At 38.6% G+C, this 13,045-nt stretch overlaps 2 protein-coding genes across 2 annotated transcripts in view; one reads left to right on the top strand and one right to left on the bottom strand.

Annotated features, from left to right (window-relative positions):
• Positions 1–13,045, bottom strand: part of LOC136841397 (ankyrin repeat and BTB/POZ domain-containing protein 1-like) — a 44,263-nt gene continuing 31,218 nt past the window's right edge. The window contains exons 6-9 of the mRNA XM_067108311.1: positions 6,224–6,456; positions 5,465–5,638; positions 4,102–4,302; positions 1–3,381 (exon numbers count right to left, since the gene is read on the bottom strand). Coding sequence (XP_066964412.1) covers positions 3,175–3,381; positions 4,102–4,302; positions 5,465–5,638; positions 6,224–6,456 — 815 coding nt within the window. The 3' untranslated portion in view covers positions 1–3,174. The remainder of the gene's footprint in view (positions 3,382–4,101; positions 4,303–5,464; positions 5,639–6,223; positions 6,457–13,045) is intronic.
• LOC136841399 (uncharacterized) overlaps positions 8,316–13,045 on the top strand; it is a 67,685-nt gene continuing 62,955 nt past the window's right edge. The window contains exon 1 of the mRNA XM_067108312.1: positions 8,316–9,814. Coding sequence (XP_066964413.1) covers positions 9,262–9,814 — 553 coding nt within the window. The 5' untranslated portion in view covers positions 8,316–9,261. The remainder of the gene's footprint in view (positions 9,815–13,045) is intronic.

The raw sequence follows: 13,045 nt of genomic DNA on the forward strand, positions 1-13,045 counted from the left end.
TAGATTCTGCAATCTATATTTATAGATGTATTTCCATTAACAATAAACAAGTTGCAAGACATCCTATAAACAAAACTAAAACTCTGCTATAACCTACTGTGTCAGGAAACAATTCAATACTGCATTACGCTCAAGCTTCTTGTAACTCATACAGTATTTTCATGAAAAACATCATTAACGAAAGCCCAAACTCTATAGTGCATATACGCGCACTAAAAGTTCAGATCTTGAAGAGTACCGTGAGTGAGTCAACGTTCAAATCACGAAAACGATTAAAGGGGTTATGTAATCAAATAAATATAACTTAGAAGACTACTGGATTTTCACAATTGTGCCATTACAACTAATGCAAGTGCATGTGAGCCTGACAGTTGGCAGGGTTCCTCAACTGCATGTTTTTGCAGCTTTCTGGAGGTATCACAAAAAAAATTTTTAAACAGAGGTTCACCTGTCACTCCACAGTATGAAATTAAGCATCTAAAACCATGAGCGGATTTCAAATTTTACAAATATAACCAACTAACTCCTGACAAACTGATAAAGGTATCAATTTTTAAAACATTTGATATACAAAAAAAAATGTTTTTAGGTATTTCATTTTCAGAGATATCTGGCCATAAAAACTAAATTGCAATGAAGAGTTGTACTTGGAAGATATAAACAGTATTTTTACAATCACTATTGGCTGTCAACTTGATTTCTATTGAAGTCTAAGGGTACTTATTGCCTCTAGATATCAAAACTAATGCACTGCCATACAGGAAAGTTAAAAGTAGTACATTACTCTGCATCACTGACTAGTCACATAAAGCACTTTGTACCTTTCACTGAATTTATTCTTGATGAAGGGAAATTTATAGTCTTGAGGACTTATACAACTTAACTACAGTTTTGTGCACGTAAGAATAATAACAATCTCTACGTTTTTCAAGTAAAGAAGGGTGTCTATACGGAGTTTGCTCAAGACTTGATTTAAGAGTACAGAGATGATGAAAAAGTCAAATAAAATAAGAACCAGTGACCTGTGCATTCCTTAAAACACGAGAATATTTCTGCTTTACCTCTTTCAAACTTTTGGGTACATTATAAAACTTAAAAATGACAAAGTATTCTTCAAGATTTGTATCATTTTCTTGTTACTGAAACATGGATGGTTATTATTCTTGTAGGTACAGTAACTTGTACTATTGTATTCAGTTGCACAGTTACATGAGTACTTTTATTAGTTACGGTTTTCAAACATTCACAACAGGCGTCCAAATCGCGTTATATCTTCCATAAAAGTAAAAAAGGCATTTCGAAGCGTGTTGCTTCCAGCTTCAAACGCAATTCGTTTGCATAACTTTTTCTTTGTATTTTAATAAAATGGTTCTTTGTATTTCAAAGACAGTCCTTGGCAACGTTAAACAAAATGACTTATATTTAAGGTCACCATATATCTCTTTTATTCTGCTGACTAAACCTGCTGTTTCATTTAAGTATAATAAAGATAAAGAAAAAAATTCCAACTTCTCGAATATTAGCAAAAACAAGCATAAGATTCTGTATAATTTCATTACTCATCTGGAATAGCTTTTTCCTTTAACAAAACAAACTTGTGTGCTTATACAAAACAAACTATTGTCTTATGGCAATGGTTTGTATATCTGAAACAGATGACTGGTTTTAACACTTCTGCACATAATAAAACAGAATATATACAGTCCTTAAACTAAAATCAATAACTCTTAATCAGAAGTTTTACAGACTCGTGGTCAAAACCGATTCACAACGTAAACGATTAGCAGACTGCTTCACTTCTAGGTATATCCTTTATACAAGTAAATTTTGTTAGGGTTACTCTCCCCAACGCAAAGGTTTACCTGGCAGGTAACATTAGATATAATTCATAAAACTATAGCAGGGGCAACGGAGAAGGGGTTGACCCTAAATTTCATTCACAAACAAAGGTACAGTACCTGGCGTCCAAGGCTTACTGGCTTATTTTCCAGCTCGGAGTGAAACAACGGTATTCATTTCAATAAGAGTAACTAGAGGGCAGTGATAGCTATTTTTATAGAATCTGGGTTAATCAGCTCCCATTGGTGGGGATTAATCCTGTCCACTTACAAAAGAAATGAGAAAATCTTCGTAAATGCAGCCAGCAACAGTTGAAAACTTCCCAGAAAGTCGACTGTCAGAGCTGAAATATTTTACTTGACAGTCTACAAAAATCCAGAAAGTATTCCTGTTTTGGGAAGCTGGTAAGTAAAAATAGGTATATCACACAAATTAACATATCATATCAGGCAACAGAACATTAACAAGTTTTATAAAATCATGGTAACAATCAATTCAGACCAATGTTGACCTAACTTCCTACCGACAAATGAAATACAATAGAACTTAGAGGCTTCATATCTGATTTATCACGTTTAAGATTCGGGCAAGAAGAGAGATTTTAGAACCAATGAATGTCTTGCACAAGCAAGGCTTCACTTCACTCAATCAAACCGAGCTTTAGCTACGCAGTTGATTACATCTAAAATATTTCCTTATACCTTAAAAAGACAATGTGCATCCAAATAAAGGTAATTAATGTACTCATTTTCAAATACAGTACTGTACTGTATGAGAAAAATACCAACTTACAATTACACACTGCAAAATGTGCATTGTATTCTAAAATATATTCACTCTGTACACTAAAATCTACAGTTTTGATAATAGTTCAGTAAGGGGGGAAAAATATGAGCATGATATACCTTATTACTCTGTTGAACCTTTAATGACACTGATGAACATCAATGTTGTAGAACTAAAAAACTTCTAAAAGTCCACTCTGTCAGTCTAAGCTTTACTGTTAACGCATAACTAGCTGTCCTCTAGGGAAACGAAAAAACTGTTTAACACTCGATACAAACCTTTAAATATACAGTAATGCATAATTTTTTAGAAATAAAAAATTGCATAGGCCTCAGGTCTCAGATTTGTTACTGTATTCAGTAATATTATCATTTTCTTTAAGAAATAAATATAATAAAGTTTCCATATGATGGATTTCTTAAGGACCCTTTTACAACAAAAGGAAGAGTGTCTAATATCACAATCAAAACCAAAGCTTCTACCCATATCACTTTGAGTATCGGTCTTCTCGGAAACGCTTCTAAAACGACCGACGTGCTGCACCGCTTTCTAAGCGTCGATACCCAAGTCCTCCAATACTGCTTCTAGGGCCGCTAATTTTGTTCGCGCCTCGTGGATTTCTGATATGGTTTCGACCGCAGAGGATATATAATACCGCAATTCATCCACAACTGTCACGGTGTCGGTTTCCTGACGGCCAACAACCTCCTCTGCATCCGCCAAAATTAGGTCTCTGAAGTCTTCCTCCTCCAGAACCTGCAAGAAGAGATAAATTATGTGGTGGCTATGATGAGCATGATAATGAAAAACAGCGTACAGTGTCTCGGAAAACAGCTTACAACTTGTAATAATAGTGTGATACAAATTTCTCCTAAGAGGAAAAATGTTTCTGCTTTAAAATATTCTGTTTTTTTTTCATTCAACCTTTATTTTTATTATCCTAGAAAGTCAAACTTTTTGGTTACTTTAAAAAATAAGGAAAGTTTCATGAGTTTGGTACTTAGTATCTACAGTATAGTATCACCTGTATTTCAAATTCACATAAATTTACATTAGGATGCCTCAAACTTCATAATTCACTCAGTAACTCTTGAAAAAAAAAGCCAAAACACACCTACCACATGAAAAAAAAAAACCTGAAAAAATTTTCAGCCATAAGTCTACCTCTGATGACAAAAGCACTGAAATGTATATTCAACATCTGAGAGCTTACTTCTCAAAATTCCTAATCGTGTATAGTTGAATGAACGAAACTTCAAAAGTTTAAATGGGGCAAATACTCTTGTTTAGCAGGTTCACTTTGGCTCATTCTTTCTGCATTTTTCTTTTTAATTTCTCTTATACATTTCTTCCTTCGAAAATAAAATGAAAAGCAGAGATACTGGTGTCTTTTTTAAACAAAAGATACAAAACAGGAATTCGGTGCTACGGTCTTTACGTAAGCGATAACAAACCATACAAAACAGTATACAGTACCTGTTCTAAATTCTTTGCCATGAAGGCAATGCACTGGTCTTCAAGACGAGGCAGTTCAAACATGCGAGACAGACGCAAGACGGTGATGACGTTGTCTGTGTGTAGCTGAGTTCCCAAGTAAACGCCACACTGTCTTTTCAGTCCCGGAACCAACAGCATGTCCGATGCTACGATGACATCCATGGCATTCTCTAAATTTACCTGCAAAGAAGAGGAAAAGTCTCAGTGAAGTTCATAAAGGTAATCATTCTGATGAATGAGGTATTGGAATCTCTAAAAACATTGTATGGTTCTATGAATAGTGACCAAAGTTCGTGTTAGTGAATTACAGGCAGTCCCGGGTTAAGACGGGTCCGGCTTACAACGTTCCAAGGTTACAACGTTTTTCAAATTCATCAGAAATTATTTCCTGGTTTACGACGCATGTTTCGCTGTTACGACACTTACAACGCCGATCCGACAGAAGAAATACGGCTAAAAAATGGCAGAATAGTAAAAATTTGGAGGCTTTTTGATAAAAAACTCAATAAAAACGCAGTTTACATCGTTTTCAATGCATCCAAATGCATTAAAAGTAAGGTTTTCTTAGGATTTTTGACGATTTTCGACGATTTTTCTGCTTACGACGATTTTCGGCTTGCGATGCGGCATAGGAACGGAACCCCTGTTGTAAACCGGGGACTGCCTACTGTAAATGTTTCTAGAACAAAATGGAAATGCTATTTGTGCTACTGTAATAAGCTTCATATTGAAATGGATGCCACAACTGTTAGAAAAAAGTTTACACGACAACTTAACAACTCATTCAGAATGCAATTCCCAATACCATACTCTTGATATACATGAAAGGTGCAAACTATAGTTCAGGTCAAATGTAGAACTAAACACACGCTAATTTAAAACTTCAAGGTTCCAGGATATGAGATTTGACAAAATGAATGTAGAGATTTTGAAAGCCAATATCTTACACTGCAATAAACTTACAACGAAGGAAAAGGATACATTGTATCATCAGTGCAAAAACAGGCCATAACTTAAGTTACAAGGGGTGTCAAAAGAGCTTAACCATGAGATTTCACTCTACAGAAACAAAGAAGACATACTACTCGGTACCTTTTTTATTTCATACTGATCATGACCAATAATACTCGTTCATAAATATCAATACACAGCAGGTAAAGGTATACTGCACCTCATAGTAGCAAAATCTATTTCCACAAAGATTCTCAAATTAACAGCAAGAAGAGGATATTAACCCTTGGAACATGGTCTAACGACCCATAATTTACAAATTTCCCTTTGCAGGATAGACAGACTACTGTGAAATTTTTAAAAGTGCAACATTCGAATCTTAGTTATTCACCATGGACTGGTTGCAGTAAAGGTAGTGGACTAAGACCGCGAAGACCTCCGCGGATATGTTGTGGAGTGTCACAACCGGTATACGAGTATCAGGGGATGAGTCTTTCCATTCGGCTTCTTTGAAGTGATCGCGTAACAGTGCCTTGAAGTATTCGCTTCTCGGGCAGAAGAACATCTGTAATGGTCCAAAAATTAGCTAACTCCAGTCTGAAGTTATTACTGCATGTGCAAATAACTTTGAAAGTCATGTCCCAACATACAAATAAATTTTCTGGTCTGAAAAATATACTGAAAAAATACCCATTTCAAGGAATACAGTATGCCATATTATAAAATTCATAGCACTTATTCTAGGTAATGGCAAGGATACCAACATAATGCTTTTGAAGTACTGGCTGGTACTTAGTAATTAAGATATGCAGTTCAGTGGCAGAGTAAATGAATAATCACAGTTTCTTCATTACGAGTTTAAGCTATGCCATCCAAATGCATTCCACAGATAACAAGGACAAGTCTAGCCTTGCATATCAAAACGCAATGTAAAAGAATCTTCAAGAATACTAAATCTCAACTAAAATATTCAATTGAGTTTAAGTAGAACACAAAACATAACCTACTGAATACCTTAAAATAACTGCATGTTCTTTCCTTTAATAGAAAATGCCACATGGATATAACTGAAGAATCTTGAGTTTTAACCAGCCAATGACCTCAGAGTTCTGGAAAAGTACTTTTAATGATATCTACAGAGTTTAATTACCTTGTGGCACATGAACTGATGCCCCTCTACTAAAAAGCAGACGTCTGCAAAATTCGCCTGATCCTGCGTCGGGCAAAAGGGCATTTCTGTCGGCCAAAAACGTAGGTGCTTCGGCAAGGTGGCCTGCGTCAGTTCCCGCAGATCAGAGCCAACGCCTTCTGACCCGGCACCAATACATGTGTCTGGCTCTACGACCACTGTTGTGACTTTCACTAAGCCATGTTTGCCCATTTCTGTGGAATAGAGAAAAATTAGAAAAATGCTCACACTAACCTTGTCATGATATCAAAATACATGAATATTTACTGATCAACACTCTACTAATACTTCTACATAATGTATCTGTCCAGATACTGTGGAAATGCGTTTCAAAATAGCCATCTGACATCTGTACCAAAGAGAAAAATGCACATTTATATGCCTGTATTCAAAGAATATTAAATGCACTTGGAAAAGGGGTTATGATCCCCCCTGGGAAACGAAATGTCCCCCAACTGAATGGTGGGGAAAAAGGAAATGTCCCACTAAATGGTTCAAAAACCTCACCACCTAAAAATTATAGCAATCATTTTATAGCTCTCATGGAGAGCTATGAATTACACAAAAACATTCAGGTCACATTCAGCAATCTATTGTAAGTCTGAAAAATATTGGTATAGGATATATACTAGGCCTGAGAGTTTAAAATGTGGATTGGTGCTGTACTGGCACAGAGAAATGTGAAGGACACGTGTAAAATAAAAGAAAAACGTGACATTTTGGGATTTTGAGAGATGAAGAACGAGGATTTTGTCAAGACACAGGGGATGTGAGAAAGTATAATAGTATTAATTCGGGATTTTCCTGTTAAAAGTGGTACCGGCATCAGGAGTTACAACAGAGTGTACAGTTAGAATATAGAGAAGAATGAAGATGAGGAGAACATTTTTGGAAACTTCTTAACTTTAGCCCACCTGGTTTTGAGAAGCAAGAAATGTGACAGGTTTGGGTTATTTGGTATATCAGAGGGACCAGAGTTTGGACCAACTGTAAGATTTAACAAGTTTACAGAGATTAGGAAAGATGAGGACTTTGTGGAACTGCTTTCAAAAAGGTGTCATTACATGGACTGAATGGTTTACAGTGGTGTGCAATCATAAGTATACTGGTGTAAAGAAAGTATGGAGCAGTTTACAAGGTTTTGTGGCATTACGAAATAGCTAAGAATGGAAACGTCTTTATTTTAATTAACTCATTTCTTCTTTCTGTATTTACTATCACCTTCTGTTACTGCTTTCAAATGAACACCAAAATTCTATGGAAGAAGCTTGAATTTCAAGTCAGTGGCCCATGTGGTGGGCTTGTTCTATAAAGAATAGGGTTCATCTTCTGAAAAACACTGACAATAACATTACTAACATCAAAAGTAGACACAAGTTTCGACTTTTTTATGTAATATCAACATTAAAACTGCGACTGTCCAGTCCAGCAATGAGTAAGTTCTGATGATAATGGCTAAGGTGTATACAAAAACACGAATGGCTCAATAAAACGCGAGGTTTTTTTGTAGGTAGACCTTTAAAACTTCCCATAACCACAAAACCATTTTCCTTAGATGGCCACTGTTGTGAAACAGGAGGAGACTCTTGATAAATAAGAAGATACTACGAGGTGGAATACCAAGAAGAAGAAGAAGAAGAAGAAGAAGAAAAAGAAGAAGAAGAAGAAGAAAAGGGAACAGGGGGAAGGTTGTAGGAGAAGAGGGAGAGAGGGGGAGAGAGAGGGAGGGGAGGAGAGAGAGGGAGACGACTTTCTCAATCATGACAGCTGATACTACTGGACGGGCAGGTAGGTAGGAAAGTTGGTTGGAGGTGAAGGTAGGGGGCACTATTAGTAGGAAAGGTGTCAAGAGGGAGGAGGAGGAGGAGGAGGAGGAGGAGGAGGAGGAGGAGGAGGAGGAGGAGGCCAGTACTCCGTCAGTAACGAATGAAACTGTATTACCTTCCTCCCCTCTCCCTCCCTCCCTTCCCAGAAGGCGATCAACCCCCCATCTACTTTACACCCACTCGACTTCTTCCTCCTCCTCCTCCTCCTCCTCCTCCTCCCATTCTTCGCGCTTGTCACCACAGTTCCAGGCAGGATTGAGGAGGGCCATTCACGTCCCCCATTCGCACCAATAACCCTACAGCTTCGGGTCTATCTGTTCTTGACGGGACAACGAACCAACTTTACAAGTGGCGGTGTCTCTGTCCGTGTCAGTGAGACGTGTTTGTTCAGATATGAGCTAGAATTGATTTAATTTGAGACATTATAGAATTAAGGGGCGATTACTGAGGATACTTTTGAAATCAAGTGGTCCTGAGGACAACGGACCAACGGACATACTGTACAAGAGACATAGTCTCTGTTCCACCTGTTTTGTGAGACGTGTTTGTTCAGATTTGAGCTAGAATTGATTTCATTTGAGACATTATAGAAATTATAGAACTAAGGGACGATTATTTATGATAGTTTTGAAACCAAGTGGTCCTGAGGACAACGGATCTACTGTGTAAGTGACAGTGACTCTGTTCCACCTGTTTCTGTGAGACGTGTTTGTTCAAATTTGAATTAGATTAGACCTAAACTGAGTAATTATAGAAATTATAGAACTAAGGGATGATTATTTAAGATAGTTTTGAAATCAAATGGTCTTCAGGACAACGGACAAAAAGTAACGGTTCCTCTGTCAGTTCCATCTATTCCAGTGAATCGTGTATATTCGAATTTGATTTAGATTTGGCCTAAATCGAGAAATAACAGAAATTACAGAACTAAGGGACGATTATTTAAGATAGTTTTGAAATCACACGGTCATACAAATCAGCAGGCTGTGTCGATTTTCGGTTCAGTGATACGTGAAGAAGTGGCATCGCAAAAAAAGGGACCTCAATTTAAAACCTCGCGAAAGGAAATGGGTACTTGAGTGACTGCGACGATCTCTTGATTATTTTGAACTTTTTAAGCCTTCTGCGGTGTTCTTGAAAGGCCTTAGCACTAGCGACAAACGCCCCAGAACCATGCCCAGCAGCGTCGTCGTCATGACGGGCGGGGAACTTCGCCGGGCGGGGAGTAGCGGAGCCTTAAGCGGCTGCCGGAGCGCTACCACCGTCTGCGACGGCCCCACTTCGACGACGCCTTCGCCGCCGCTGCCGCCCATTTTAAGGGCGGGGAGCGGCAGCAACCTGTCCGGTAGGGGCCCGCAGGCCTCAAGCCCCATAATGAAAGTGCGGAGTCTGAAGAGTCCCTTCCTGGTGCCGGGGGCGCCTCGAGGATCCACCGGCTCCAATATCATATCCTCGACCTCGTACAACTTCCTCGTGCCGAGGGAAGCGGCGGGCCATTCCCAAAGGGCGCCGAGGGAAGAGGAGGACTTCTTCGGACGGGCGGATCGGGACACGCCCGCGACGAAGACTCGCTTGCTCTTCTGGCCGCACGCGGGCGTGGGCGGCCGCCGGGGCTCGCTGCAGGAGTACGAGATCATCCGAAACTCCGACGGGAACATCTCCAACTGCGACGTCAGCGAGGACCGGTCGTTCGATGCGTCGATCAGCAACTGCGATCTGTCGAGACGTAAGTTCTTCTCGAGTTTGGCGTTGCTCGGAGAAGCGAGTCTTTTGTTTTTTTTTTTTTTTTTTTGGTTTTAAGTTTTTAGATTTTTTTTAAAGGAGTTTATTGTTGTCATTTTCTATTGCGAGGAATGAAACATCTATCTAGTATACTGTTTTTGATTTTATACATTATGTATGTATGCATGTATGTGTATATATACATATATATTATATAATATACATACATATATATTACATAATATATATACATATACATACATACATACATACATACATACATACATACATACACGCACTTACAGATAAACACACGAGAAACATAAATGCATACCTTACGCTTTTAACAACAAAGAATCCTTCAAATTCGAGAGAGAAAAATACATCTCAATATGAAAGATCATATATTATCATACTATCTCATAAGAACGATCTTATTGTGCTACCAGAAGTCGTCGGGGAGCTCAAATTATCCACGAAAAAGGTGTGAATGAAAAGTAAAAAAAAAAAAAGTTTCTAAAATTAAAATTACTTCTTACGCAGCTTACGAAGAAGCCCACGAAGTGCTGTGGGCTTCCGGAGAGAGAGAGAGAGTGAGAGAGCGGCGGCAAAAAGGAACGGGTAAAGAAAGCGTCAAGAAGCATACGTGCTTTACCATTTGTTCCGTATCTACCGTAGGAAAAGGAAGCGGAAAAATGAGAGAGAGAGAGAGAGAGAGAGAGAGAGAGAGAGAGAGAGAGAGAGAGAATTTGTTTCGTTTTCTTCTTGGAATCATAAAGTAACTTAAAGAGAGAGAGAGAGAGAGAGAGAGAGAGAGAGAGAGAGAGAGAGAGAGAGAGAGAGAGAGAGAGAGAGAATTTTTTCTATGAGGTTTTCGTCTTGGAATTACGAAGTAAAAGAGAGAGAGAGAGAGAGAGAGAGAGAGAGAGAGAGAGAGAGAGAGAGAGAGAGAGAGAGAGAAATTTTCAGAGGCGAATTACCGTAATCACCGTCTTTGTATAAAAAAAATCTGCAGTCAAAAAATTCAGCGAGCAACAACTACGGAAGTAATACATTTTAAGTTATATTAAAATATGCACAAATGAAGAAAGATTCTAAAATATACACAAATGAAGAATACACATACACGAAGAACAATCTTCAAATATGCACAAATGAAGAACAGTCTTCAAATATACACAAATGAACAATTCTGAAACATACGCAAACGAAGAATAATTCTAAAATATACATCAATGGAGAACAATCTTCAAACATACACAAATGGAGAACAATCGTAAAATATACACAAATGGAGAACAATCGTAAAATATACACAAATGGAGAACAATCTTAAAATATACACAAATGAAGAACAATATACAAAAATGTTCAACAGCCCCCAAACATACACAAATGACGAGCAACCCAAGCTATAATCACATCACTCGGATGACAATTTAGCATCTAGGTTATCAAGACATCTGCGCTGAGTGATGTAACAAACTAACATCCAAGGAGAGAGAGAGAGAGAGAGAGAGAGAGAGAGAGAGAGAGAGAGAGAGAGAGAGAGAGATTAGATAGGCTTCCGAAGATTGTGTGTCGGTAAACCCTGTAGCAGATCGGGTCTCGAATTTCTTCTGCTATTGTGAGTCTTCCCCGAAGAATGACGAAGGCGAAGACGGAGTAGTAGTAGCAGCAGCAGCAGCGCCTCCTCCTCCTCCTCCTCCTCCTCCTCCTCCTCCTGCTACAGTTCCTTGGCCTGCTGTGATCAACAGAATCCAACTGGAAACTGTGATTATCAAGAGGAAAACAAAGGTTTGAAAGGTGTAAGAGGAGAAAAACAAAGTTTTGAAAGGTGTAACAGGAGGAAAACAAAGGTTTGAAAGGTGTAACAGGAGGAAAACAAAGGTTTGAAAGGTGTGACAGGAGGAAAACAAAGGTTTGAAAGGTGTAACAGGAGGAAAACAAAGGTTTGAAAGGTGTAACAGGAGGAAAACAAGGTTTGAAAGGTGTAACAGGAGGAAAACAAAGGTTTGAAAGGTGTAACAGGAGGAAAACAAAGGTTTGAAAGGTGTAACAGGAGGAAAACAAAGGTTTGAAAGGTGTAACAGGAGGAAAACAACGGTTTGAAAGGTGTAACAAGAGGAAAACAAAGGTTTGAAAGGTGTAACAGGAGGAAAACAAAGGTTTGAAAGGTGTAACAGGAGGAAAACAAATTTTGAAAGGTGTAACAGGAGAAAAAAATGTCTGAAAGGTGTAACAGGAGGAAAACCTATTGCAGTTGCACTATGAAACAACTATTAGGAGGGTTGAGGAAAGTAAGATGGAAGAAAGAGAATATGAATGGAGGTACAGTCAAAGGAATGAAAGGGGTTGCAGCTAGGGGCCTAAAAGACACTGCGAAGAACCTTTAAGTAATGCCTACAGTGCACCGCGTGAGGTGCACTGATGGCAATAACCCATACGGGAACTATTTCATCTTTAAAGCACTGTGTCTCGAGCACTGAAGGGCCGAAAGTGCCCCAGTGTTTGGCATGACAGCCTAAATCTCATAAAGAAAATTAATATTAATACCCTGATTTTGGAGGATGGCATATCCTACCCCTGGCTAGATTTGGCCATAGGATCTAAAGGATATTATTTATTACGCATATACTAATGTGAGGATCTTCCCTAGGACACTACACATTAATTCTCATCTCTGGAAAGGATGCTTATGAATCCGATTTCCTGAAAGGGTTGAATCTGTGGTTTTCAGCATCAGCAGTGATCTAGAATCTCTCTCCCTTTCACCTCGGACTGACCTCATCTCCGTCGTCATGTTGCTCCTCTCTCTCTCTCTCTCTCTCTCTCTCTCTCTCTCTCTCTCTCTCTCTCTCTCTCTCTCTCTCTCTCTTGTGCTTTTTAAAAATTGGGATCTGGGAAATTTTTTTAACCTTCTGAATTAGCTCAAGTAATCTCTCTCTCTCTCTCTCTCTCTCTCTCTCTCTCTCTCAACTCTTTAGAAATTGGGATCAAGCATATTTTTCAATCTTCTGAAGCACTGTTTTCCAGTCCATACCTACGAATGACAAAAAAGTAAAAAAAAAAAAAAAAACACCTGCCAGCTCTAATTACACAAAACAGGTAAGGCGAAAATGATCTCTCCTTATAACGAGAGAGAGAGAGAGAGCTAGCTCTAATCTCCATTACGTAAGGGAGAGGAAGGTCACTAGAGGAGGAGATAAAATGAAAAAAAAAGGCGATCAAATCA

Source organism: Macrobrachium rosenbergii, chromosome 9 (assembly GCF_040412425.1).
Source record: "Macrobrachium rosenbergii isolate ZJJX-2024 chromosome 9, ASM4041242v1, whole genome shotgun sequence".
NCBI lineage: Eukaryota > Metazoa > Arthropoda > Malacostraca > Decapoda > Palaemonidae > Macrobrachium > Macrobrachium rosenbergii.